The sequence below is a fragment of the Elephas maximus genome, chromosome 9 (assembly GCF_024166365.1).
Source record: "Elephas maximus indicus isolate mEleMax1 chromosome 9, mEleMax1 primary haplotype, whole genome shotgun sequence".
In the NCBI taxonomy this organism is placed as follows: Eukaryota; Metazoa; Chordata; class Mammalia; order Proboscidea; family Elephantidae; genus Elephas; species Elephas maximus.
In genome coordinates, this window is record NC_064827.1 from 1,497,430 (window position 1) to 1,508,781 (window position 11,352).

Here is an 11,352-nt window from a genome sequence, read left to right on the forward strand (position 1 = left end):
GCTTTCTGGGAGCTCCCCAGTCACAGGGCAGGGTGGGGTGGGGCCCAGCTGCAGCTGGGAAACTGAGGCCAGGAGAGATGGGGCATGGCTTCTGGGCACTTAAAAGGCCGGCATGTCTTCCCTATCCTGTTCTGGCGGGAGGGGGCTCTGGGCAGGGGAGTCTGCCTTCTCCTCTAGGCAGCAACTCCAGGTGGCCGAGAAATGCCCAGGAGCAGAGGCCCGGGCCAGGTCCAGAGCAGAAAGAAGGGGATAAGAAGTTGACTGAATGAGTTTAATGAGAAAACAGCTCTGCCCCAATCAGGTTGTGTCCCAGAGGCTCCTGGGGATGGAGGAAAAGCTAGAGAACAGACAGAATGGTGAGAGCCCCCACAAGGCATCAGCCACGCCCTGGGCCCCCAGGCCCTGGACCACTTGCGATGGCAGGCCCCTGACGAGGGAGGCAGTGGCGTCCCTCATCCACGGGGTCTTCTCCGTGCCTCCTGCTCCCACCTGGCCTCACTGCTGGCCTTGCTGTCTCACCTCTGCGGCACAGACACCCAAGTCACCAGATGAGCCAGGTCCCCAGTCCCGTGCACTGCTGGGCTGTGCTCTTGGGGGTCAGGTCCCCAGTCCCGTGCACTGCTGGGCTGTGCTCTTGGGGGCCACGTCCCCAGTCCCGCGCACTGCTGGGCTGTGCTCTTGGGGGCCAGGTCCCCACCCCTCATCTGCTGGACCGAGCCCCCTTTGTGGTCCCCTTACCATCCAGGAGGTGGAACTGGTCCGCAGCCTCGCAGAAGCCTGGGGGCCCAAGGAAGAGTCAGCCCTGTCCCATCAGCCACGGCCCTCCCTAGGGGAGAGCTGGGTATCGGGATATGCTGGGGGGAGAAAGCTACTCACCATACTTGGGGAAGAAAATGATGTGGTCCTCCGTCATATTGGCGCCCTGGACACGCTGCTCAAACGTGCTCAGGACAGAGTCACTCACGGGGACCAAGCGGGCTGCGGGGGACGGACAGGACACTCTGGAGACCAGGGTCCATTTGGGCCTGGGACGCACCCTGGCCGCCCCACACCTGCAGCCACTCCTCCCAGGCCTCTTCTGGCAGGAGTGGGTCAGGGTATGAGATTAGGAAGCCACAATCAGGGTTAGGTTGCTGGGGTCGAAGTGTTGGGGTACCAGGGTCAGGGCATTGGGGTTGGGTCTGGGGCTCCATGATAGGTGTACTGGGGTACTGGAGTCTGGGTGCAGGGTCAGGGCATTGGGGTTGGGGTGCTGAGGTCCGGTCATTGAGGTCAGGGTGTCATCAGGGTGCTGGGGTGCCAGGATCAGGGTTGGGTGCTGGGGTCAGGGTGTTGGGGTGTCATCAGGGTGCCTGGATTGGGATTGGCGTGCTGGGGTTGAGGTGCTTGGGCTGGGGGCAGGGAGTGCTGTGGTGCCCAGACTGGCACGCATGTCCACGTGTACTGCCCCCCGCCCCCCGCTCTGTCCTGGGTCGGGGCAGAGCTGGGGCTCCTGCATGGGGAGCGCCCTGCGTGGTCTCAGGAGGGCCAACAGAGACGTACGCACCATACAGCTTCACTGAGAGCTGCCGTGCCCGCTCTAGGTACAGGATGGCAAAGCCCCGGTAGTCCGTCTCCCCGACAACCACATCCACAGCCCCCCGGGCGCCTCGGGCTGGAGACAAAGCCTCATCAGCACTGGCCTGCCTTTGCCCTATGTCCCCTCCAGTCCTGCCCTCACTTTGGACCCCCCTCCCGTGGCCCTCCCCTCACCTTGGACCCCCCCAGCCCTGCCCTCACCTTGGACTCCCCCCACCGTGGCCCCGCCCTCACCTTGGACCCCCCCCACCAGCCCTACCCTCACCTTGGACTCCCCCCACCCTGCGGCCCTGCCCTCACCTTGGAGCAGGAATCGCCCAGGGACCCCAGTGTCTCTGTAGAGCTGCCGCACCTCCCAGCAGATCCCATCCCTGGGGAGGAGGGGTGAGAGAAGGCACTGCAGGCGTGGGGGACCCCTAACCCGGGTGGGGCCAAGCAGGAACACCCAAGGCAGGTTGCCACTGACTACTGGTCCAGGTCACTGGCCGGAGTAGGGTCATGACCCCAGGGGCAGGGGTTGGGAGCTGGGTAGGGTTGGGAACCTTGAGTGGGGGTTGTGAGCCCAAGGTGGGGTTGGGAGCCTGGACTGAGAGGTCTGAAGGTTGGGGCAGAGATTTGGGAGCCTAGGGTGGGGGTCAGGAGTCCAGGGTGGAGATCAGGAGCTGGGAGTGGCATTGGGAGCCTGGGTGGGGGATGGGAACTCCAAGTGGGGGTCAGGAGCCCGGGATGGGTTCGGGAGCTTGGGCTGAGAGGTCTGGAGGTTGTGGCAGGGGGTCGGGAGGCTGGGGCGGGGGTCAGGAGCCAAGAGTGAGGTGGAGAGCCTGGGTGAGGGGTGAGAACCTGGGGTGAAGCTGGGAGCCGGGAGAGGGACTCACAGCTTGCGGAAGGTGCTGACAGCCATGGCTTTGCCCTGGGGAGCCACATGCAACAATGTGGCCTCTGCCCGGTGGCTCTGCTCCTGCAGGAAGCGGCAGGTGGAGGCCACGGCCACGAGGAGCCACGTCCCTGCAAACTATGCCAAGGTCCAGTGAGGGAGTCCGGGAGGCACAAGGGGATGAGGGCAGCCTAGGGCCCACCCCCTGGTCCCCGCCGACCGCTACCTGCTGGGTGTCGAAGTTGGCCTTGGGGTGGATGGTGCTGATGGGGGACGGTGGCCGCAACGGCCTGCGAGCCCTCTGGCCCAGTGAGCCGGGGGTCAGGAGGAGGGTCAAGAGAAGTATAGGCCTGGGAGGTAGCATGGTGGTGGTGGCGGCGGGGACAGCAGACGGAGCCTGGACTGAGGTCGTCCCAGAGCTAGTAAGGCCACGTATCAGGTCAGAGTCCACCATTCAGTGCCACCCAGGAGCCCAGCCTGGGGGAGGGGTCAGGCCCAGCTGGGAAGTCCAGGCTGGCCTCCGCCTACCCATATCCCCTTGCTGGGCCAGGGTCCACCAGTCTCCTGTGAGCCCCGGCCTTGCCCTGGACGTCTGACCTTGATTTGCACTTCCTGCCTACAAACTCCGAGTTGATTTCGGGCCCTTTGTCCATGCACACCTGGACCCTCCACTTCCCACTGGTGGCCGTCGCTCAGCCCTTTAAACATTTATTTCCCTTAAGCCACCAACAGGACTGCAGGTAGGAACTGGTCTTATCCTCAGCCAAGGAAACCGGGCTCGTGAAGGTGCCCTGCCCAGCACCCTCCAGCAACAGGCGGGCGCTGGCGTCGGAGTCCCCGGAGCCTGGCCCCGGGCCCGGGCGCGCGGCACCGCTCCTTCCGGCCGCCAGGGGCGCTGTTCCAGCAGGGCCTGAGCACGCGCAGGCGCAGACGCGGGCTGCGGGCGCTCGGCTCTCCGCGCCATCGATGCCTCGGGAATCGGGCGTCGGGCCTGGCGGCCCCATCATAGAGGCGCGCGGCCAGAGCGGCGGCGGCGGGCGGAAGTGGGCCGGGGCGCCGGCGGGTCGCCGCCGCGGGTGGGAGGTGGCCGAGGTGAGTGACCCCGCCCCGGCCCGCCCCCCGCCGCCGGCGACCCCGGCCGCGGCCCCGTCCCCGCCCGGCCGCCCCTGCGTCCGGGCCAGAGCGCCAGCCGGGCGGGGACGGGCGGCGGCCGACAGCGGCTGCCGTTGCCCGCCGCTCGGCCCTCCGGAGGGGCGGCCCCGGCTACGCGCCCGGAGCCCCGGGCGGACGGCGGGAGCGCGCAGGTGCCGCGGCCTCGTCCCGGGCTCCGAGCGGCTCCCTGGGCCCCGGGGTGGGCAGGCCGAGGTCCGGGGGCCGCCGCAGGCCGGAGAGGCCGAGGAGCCGCGGGAGCCCGGCGGGGCCGGTTGGCGGGGCTCGGGGGCTGGGCGGCCCTCTCCCCGGGCGCGGCGCAGGCCTCCCTGCCCCAGGCGGGGCTCGGGGCACGACAGCCGCCCAGGCCGGGCCTCGCCACTAAGGGCAGCCGTGGGTGGCTTTCAGGACCGTCTGGGACAGAATGTCACGATGGACGAGGGCGGCGCGCCCCTGCTCCCCGACAGCCTCGTCTACCATATCTTCCTGAACCTGGGCCCCGCAGACGTGCTGGCCGCGGGCCTGGTGTGCCGCCAGTGGCAGGCTGTGTCCCGGGATGAGTTCCTTTGGAGGGAGCAGTTCTACCGATACTACCAGGTGGCGCGGGACGTGCCCCGACACCCAGGTCAGGGCACGGCTGCACCAGGGCAGGCTGGCTGGGTGGGAGGCAGGGGCTCAACCTGGGGTCCAGCACAGGATACAGCCGGGGCTCTGAGCGCAGGGCCTGGGGGAGGAGGAGGGGCGGGCAGGGCCATGCAGGCAGGGGGATGAAGATGAGACCTAGTGAAGCCGCAGGGCCTCCAAGTCCCAGAGGACACCCCCCCCCCCACACACAGCTGCCACGTCCTGGTATGAGGAGTTTCGGCGACTGTATGACACTGTGCCCTGCGTGGAGGTACAGACGCTGAAGGAACACACGGACCAGGTCCTGCACCTCAGCTTTTCCCATTCAGGTTGCCAGTTTGCCTCTTGCTCCAAGGACTGCACTGTGAAGGTAAGAGCTGCCACGGAGACCCAGGTGGGGAGACCCAGGTGGGACCGCAGAGCAGAGGTTCCTGCCAGGGAGATCCCATTCCTGAGGCAGTCCCCAGCCTGGCATACGCTTGACCTCAGGGTCAGGAGACTGATGATAGCTGGGAGGAGCTCTCACCCCAGTGACGTTTCCGGGTCCTGACCTCAGCGGAGATGCCCAGGAAAGGGGCCAGAGCTCCCTGCATGCAGGGTGAGTGCCCACTGACCCGGCCACGTGGGTGACCCCGCCCTGTACAGATCTGGAGCAACGACCTGGTGGTCTCACTGCTACACAGTGCTGACATGCGGCCCTACAACTGGAGCTACACCCAGTTCTCCCAGTTCAACATGGACGACTCACTGCTGTTGGTGTCGGGCGTGTTCCTGGGGCCCCACAACTCCTCGTCAGGCGAGATCACTGTCATCAGCCTGGGTGAGGGCCGCCCTGCCCCCACCACCCGCCACACCGCCAGCACCTGCCCAGCCTGACCCCCTCCCTCCCCCAGACACTTTCGCCCTGCTGTCCCGTGTGCGCAACAAGCCCTACGACGTGTTTGGCTGCTGGCTCACTGAGACCAGCCTCATCTCGGGGAACCTGCACCGGATTGGTGAGATCACCTCGTGCTCGGTGCTCTGGCTCAACAACGCCTTCCAGGTGGGGGCAAGGTGGGGGTGGGTGGAGGGGGCCATTTCTGTCCCTGTGCTGTGCCCACCGCCCCATCCCCCCCAGGACGTGGAGTCGGAGAACGTGAACGTGGTGAAACGGCTCTTCAAGATTCAGAACCTCAACGCTAGCACTATCCGCACGGTCATGGTGGCTGACTGCAGCCGCTTCGACAGCCCCGACCTGCTATTGGATGCCGGCAGCCCAGCAGCACCCTCCTGCCAGGTCTTTGACCTTGGCAGCAACAGTGAGGATGAGGCACCGGCCCCGGGACGGGCTAAGGAGGGCCTGCGGCGCTTCCTTGACGACATCCTGGACGGGCGGGTGCGGCCCCCGCTGTCTGATAATGTGTTGGAGACCAGGGTGGCCGAGCTGCTGGCCCAGGGCCACACCAGGCCCCCTGAGCCAGTGGCCAGCGACAGGAACAAATATCTAATCTTCACTACAGGCTGCCTCACCTATTCGCCACACCAGATCGGTAATGGGAGCAGGGTGGGCAGACGGGTGGGGCCCGGCCTGGGGAAGGAGCCCGGCCAGCAGAGATGACCATCTCCCTCCTCTGGCATGTCCACACAGGCCCGCCCAGTCTCCCAGTTTTGGGAGTCCTCTGGGATGCAGACATATCCCTGGAGCACCCATTACTGCCGGGGGCGGGGTGTGTTTACTGTAAACGAACAAGTGGGGGCACCCCTGACCCAGATGCACGGGCAGCCCTGGGCACCTTTGTCCAGGTCTGGTGTCCAGGTCTGGGGTCACAGGTCAGGCAGCCCTGTGGCGCCCTCATCTCCCCGTCCTCCCAGGCATCAAGCAGATCCTGCCACACCAGATGACGACTGCGGGGCCAGTGCTGGGGGAGGAGCGGGGCGCTGACGAGTTCTTCGACTCGCTGGACCATGTCATCGACGTGCACGGGCACATCATTGGGATGGGGCTGTCGCCCGACCACAGGTGGGCCCTGGGAGGAGGGCAGAGCCCAGAGGGGCAGGGGAGGGTCAGGCTGGCAGCCATTCCAGCAGCGTCCCCGGCCAGGTACCTGTATGTGAACAGCCGCTCGTGGCCCAGTGGTGCAGTGGTGGCCGACCCCATGCAGCCGCCACCCATCGCTGAGGAGATAGACCTGCACGTGTTCGATCTCAAGACCATGCAGGAGGTAAAGCGGGCCCTGCGTGCCCACCGCGCCTACACGCCCAACGACGAGTGCTTCTTCATTTTTCTTGACGTCAGCAGGGACTTCGTAGCCAGGTATGTGCAGGGCATGGGCGGGCAGGTGGAAGGCAGGTGAGTGGGTGCAGAGGAGGGAGCCTTACTTGGTTGTTGTTCACAGTGGGGCTGAGGACCGGCATGGCTACATCTGGGACCGTCACTACAACATCTGCTTGGCCAAACTGCGGCATGAGGACGTCGTCAACTCGGTGGCCTTCAGCCCTCGGGAGCAGGAGCTCCTGCTAACAGCCAGTGATGATGCCACCATCAAGGCCTGGCGCTCGCCCCGCACCGTGCGTGCCCTCCAGGCCCCGCGCCCGCGCCCGCGCCCACGCCCCTTTTTCTCTTGGTTTGCCAGCCAGAGGCGTTGACCACCACTTCTGGCAGGTGAGGCGGCAGCAGCCCTGGGTGTCCTCGAGCTGCCTGGACCCCACTGAGGACATCATGGGCCCCTTTCTCAGCTGAGCTGCTGCCCAGGCATGTGAGGGCTGTGGCAACAGGGCAGCCTGACCCCAACACTCATGCACAGGTACCCCACTGCACCGCTGTGACACTCAGCACCTGGGGTCTGGTCACCCCACCCGTATATCTGCCTCCTGCTGGCCCCAAGGCGCACAGGGTGGGGCCACTCCTCCGAGGGGACTGGAGGACACGCTGAGCTGGGGCCCTCAGCCAGGGCCTGTGGTCTGGTTCCCAGGCATAGCATCATGTGGCAGACAAGCCCCCCGATGGTCCATGGGGCCAGCCTGCTGGGTGGCAGCACTTTACAGGATCCGACTACCCTGGGCCCACGGCCCCTCCTCCGATCACCTGGCCCAACCAGCATCTGGGGGAGGAGCAGGTCAGTCGGCCACAGGCCCAGGCCCATCTGGCACACTGGAGTGTACCACATGTCACTTGTACACTTGTCACCTGTCCTCTGAATAAACAGTTGGCAACAGCACCCCACCCAGTCTCTGTGCTGTGTCTGCAGGGATGGGGAGAGGCCCATCTGACACAGGTGACGGGAGACCCCAGGCCACAGCGGAGACGCTGGGCCAAGCAGGCTGGTGACAATCTGTCCCTGACCACTGCACCACAGGGCCTTCCTAACAGTCTGTGAGTGGATCAGGGTGGGGGACCAAGCCCACAAGCACAAAGAAGTATTTGAGTACATCAGCCTTACTGTCCGAGAAGGAAAACAGTTAGAAACTGCAGAAAATGACACACAGAGCAAAATCAAAAACCTTGAAAAAAAAATGATGGACTGGATAGAACTTAGAAAGGAGATGAATCTAAACAGAAATGCAGCCAGAGAACCCGAAGGACAGATTCCATGGCCCAGAATGTTCCAACGTTCACCCACCTGCAGGGCTTCCAGGAGGGACAGGGACAGCGGCAGAGACCCAGGTGTACAGAAAAAAAGGCCCGTTACAGAAAGACGAAGATCCTAAAAAAACACGTACAGCTGAGGTCTTAACAGGAGGAGAACTGACACACACCCAGACACCACATCCCAAAACTGCATGTCGAGAAAAGAGGTCTGAGATTCTGCAAGGGTCTGGCTCTGGGTGAGCCTGTCCCTCAGCTGGGCTGAGGGCGGGGCAGCTACCTAGGAACCTGGACAAGTGCACAGGAGGACAGGAGAAAACAGAATGTCAAGTACCACAGGGTCAGCCTACCCTCTTCTTCCTCTGGCACCCTGGCCCGAACTGGGTACAGCTATAAACCTGGAGCTGTGTGCTGGGGCCCAGAGAAGCCTGGCTCAAGGACTGGGAAAGGGAACCCTTAGTGAATGGGAAATACCTGGTTTTTCTCTCTTTGCTCCTCTGCACCTAGCTAGCCCCCAGATAACTCGCTGGTGGCAGTGAAGTAGTGGCCATGGACACTCACATGAACCAAAACTCTAGGGGAAGGGAAGCTTCCTTGCTGCTCAGTGAGGCTGCGGTTCCAAAAGGGGAACCAACCCCATTACTTTTCTCTATGTGACCTCCTGTTGGGTGGGCCCAAAGGTGGGCAATCTGGGGGAGGGCATGACAGAGTGGGTGAACAGCCCCAAGTTTCTTGCTGAAGGACCAAAAGGTGTCAGAAACTACAAGGGAGATAACTGAGTGAGAACAGCATGTGAAAACCACCCACAGAGTTATGTATGAACTCGGCTCCAAGGCGCATCCTCCAACTGCGGACGCCTGGATCTGCTCCGAATTATCATACCAGTGACGTGAAAGCTAACAGGCCAGCATGCAAGTCCCAGACGGGTGACAGGAAGGTGTACGTGGGGAACTGGCCCGAAGAGCAGCGCAAAGGCTTTGACACTGAACTGACGCTGGAATTCCAGTGCACGGAGGCAGTTTGGCTTGCGATCTGAACGAGATCCAGTCAGTGTCTGGTCAAACCAAAATACTGTCTACCGGATTTAAAGAAGACCCAGAGCCTCATTAAGTAATATTCAAAACATCTAGGATGTAATCCACATTTACTAGGCACACACAGAACCATGAAAATTTCAGCTCACAAGGGAAAAGACAATTGACAGATACCAAGGATGCAAAGGCACAGGTGTTCAATTGTCTGAAGAAGACTTTAAAGCAGCTACGATAAAAATGTTTGAACAATCACAAACAGCTTGCAAAAAATAAAAAAATAAAGTCTCAACAAAAAACAAAGATACAAAAAAAACCAAATGGAAATGTTAGAACTGAAAAGTACAATAACCAAAATTTTGACTGGATAGACTCAGTAGCAATAGGGAGATGAGAGAGGGGCAGAAATACAGGTAGGTGAAAGGTAAAAGGGTGGAAGAAGATACACCATGAAAACACTAATCAAACGAAAACCGGAGGGACAGCTGGCTTCCCACACACAAAGGAATGCAGTTACACCCCTATCTCACACCAACACAAAACTAACTGAAAATGGATCAACAACTGATGTATGGGCTAAAGCCATAGAACTCTGAAGAAAACACAGGGTTAATCTTCAGGACCTGGTTTTTGGCAGAGATTCTTCAATATGACACCTAAAGAAAAAACAGATAAATTGGATTTCATCAAAATTAAACTTTGGTGCATCAAAGGAGAATACAACCTACAGAATGGGAAGAAACACTTAGAAAACATATCCAACAGGCTGCAAATCAAAACCCTGTGGGGCATTTCTCCATCCTACAGGGTCACCAGGAGTCGGAGTCGACTCAACGGCACACAACAACTTAACAGCAAAAAGACCAACAACCCAATTTAGAAGTGGGCTAAGGACTTGAACAAGCATCCCTCTAAAGGAGACACATAAATAGCCCGTAAATACATGAAAAGATGCTCAGTAGAGTATCTAGTCATTAGACGAGTGCAAATCCAAACCACAATGCGACACTACTACTTTAGGCCCACTAGGATGGCTATTATCAGAAAAACTAAAAGCACAAGTGTCTGTGAGGGTGTGCCGAGACTCGAGCCCCTGCCCACTGCTGGTGGGACTGTCGGACGGTGCAGCTGCTGCGGCAAACTGCGTGGCGGCTCCCTGAAGAGGTAAACACAGAATCATCAACTGACGCAGCAATTCCGCTCCTAGATACAGACCCAGAAGAACTGAAAGCAGGGACTCACACACATACTTGTGCACCTGTGTTCACTACAGCATTATTCACAATAGCCCAAAGGTGGAAAGGATACGGGGCCGACCACCACCATCAACCAACTGAATCTAACTGATACGTCCGCAACGTTCCACTCAGCAAGGGCAGAACGTCCATCCTCTCCAAGTGCGCGTGGAACGGTCACCTACAGACACTACAGCCTGGATCATAAAATGCCTTCAACAGATTTAAAGGAATCCAAATGTTTATAAACCGTAATACAAATTAAATTAGAAATTAGTCACAAAGATAGCAGGAAAATCTCCAAGCACTTGGGAACCTAACGATACCCTTGTAAATAATCCATAGATCAAAAAGGAAGTCTGAAGAGAAATTAGAAACATTTTAAACTTAACAAAAATGAAAATAAAACTTCATACTTCTGGAACGAAACTAAAGCACTAAGTGTTTGTTTTAGCAAATAAAGTTCTCAAATCAATCATCTAGCTTCTAAAGAGACTGTGTGATTGTCAGGCGCCCTGGAGTCGGCTCCAGCTCACAGCCCGGTCCTGCGCCGTCCTCACAATCATTGTTGTGCCTCAGCCCACTGTCGCAGCCACTGTCAATCCGTCTGGTCGGGGGCTTTCATCTTTTTCGCTGTCCCTCTACCTTACTAAGCATGATGGCCTTCTCCAGGGACTGGTCCCTCCTGATAACATGTACAAAGTACATAAGACGAAGTCCCACCATCCTCCTTCCTAGGAAGAATTCTGGGGACGGGGGGCTCGCCTGGGACACAGTGGGGCCGCTCTGAGAAGGGACCCTGCTGACAGAGGGCATCTCGGCCTCGTCTCCCCTGTCCCAGATGTGATGGCTCAGGTGTCTAATCTGCCACGTGCCATCCTGCAGGACTCCATGTGCAGCCGGAGACCCAGTGGTGCACAGGGGGTGGCACGCCAGGACTGCAGACAGGCTGAGCGGGAGGGCTGTCCACTGAGGACTCTGCCTAGGTGTCTGTCAAGTTTTAAAAGCGGCGCCCTCACTATGGATGCAGAAATGGACAAGGACAACTGGACGCCCAGAGAGGAGAGTGTCATGTCAAGTCCCAGTGACAGCTCCTACGCAGGGGGAGGGAGGCGGGCGATGGGCTGCCACCTCTCCTGCAGCATTTGGTATTTTTAAATAAGACACGTGTTGTTGTCGTTGGTTGCTTCTGAGTCAGTTCCGACTCATGGCAACCCCATGGGTGCAAAGCAGAACACCTCCATAGAGCTTTGAATGCTGGGACCTTTCGGAAGCAGCTCACCAGGCCTGTCTTCC

The 11,352-nt window shown here is 60.1% G+C and overlaps 2 protein-coding genes across 5 annotated transcripts; one reads left to right on the plus strand and one right to left on the minus strand.

The window, feature by feature from the left end:
• Nucleotides 1-265: 265 nt before the first annotated feature.
• C8G (complement C8 gamma chain) lies at nt 266-3,464 on the minus strand. Of its 2 annotated transcripts, XM_049896638.1 has the most exons (7): nt 2,679-3,462; nt 2,454-2,590; nt 1,879-1,949; nt 1,547-1,654; nt 877-978; nt 739-777; nt 266-521 (listed from the first exon to the last, which is right to left on the minus strand). In XM_049896638.1, exons 1-7 carry the CDS (start codon nt 2,904-2,906, stop codon nt 496-498), a joined length of 711 nt encoding a protein of 236 aa, XP_049752595.1. In that variant the 5' UTR covers nt 2,907-3,462; the 3' UTR covers nt 266-495. The 2 variants fall into 2 exon arrangements, with proteins under 2 accessions (XP_049752595.1, XP_049752594.1); XM_049896637.1 differs by having other exon boundaries at nt 266-777; nt 2,679-3,464.
• FBXW5 (F-box and WD repeat domain containing 5) lies at nt 3,439-9,025 on the plus strand. Of its 3 annotated transcripts, XR_007518741.1 has the most exons (10): nt 3,672-3,756; nt 4,010-4,226; nt 4,438-4,595; nt 4,871-5,045; nt 5,119-5,267; nt 5,343-5,754; nt 6,077-6,224; nt 6,306-6,518; nt 6,601-7,008; nt 7,177-9,025. XR_007518741.1 is itself a non-coding variant. In XM_049896632.1 (9 exons), the coding sequence occupies exons 2-9, from the start codon at nt 4,034-4,036 to the stop codon at nt 6,848-6,850; spliced, it is 1,698 nt and encodes a 565-aa protein (XP_049752589.1). In that variant the 5' UTR covers nt 3,439-3,544; nt 4,010-4,033; the 3' UTR covers nt 6,851-9,025. The 3 variants fall into 3 exon arrangements, 2 of the variants coding, with proteins under 2 accessions (XP_049752589.1, XP_049752588.1); XM_049896632.1 differs by lacking the exon at nt 3,672-3,756 and adding an exon at nt 3,439-3,544 and having other exon boundaries at nt 6,601-9,025; XM_049896631.1 differs by having other exon boundaries at nt 6,601-9,025.
• Nucleotides 9,026-11,352: the final 2,327 nt, after the last annotated feature.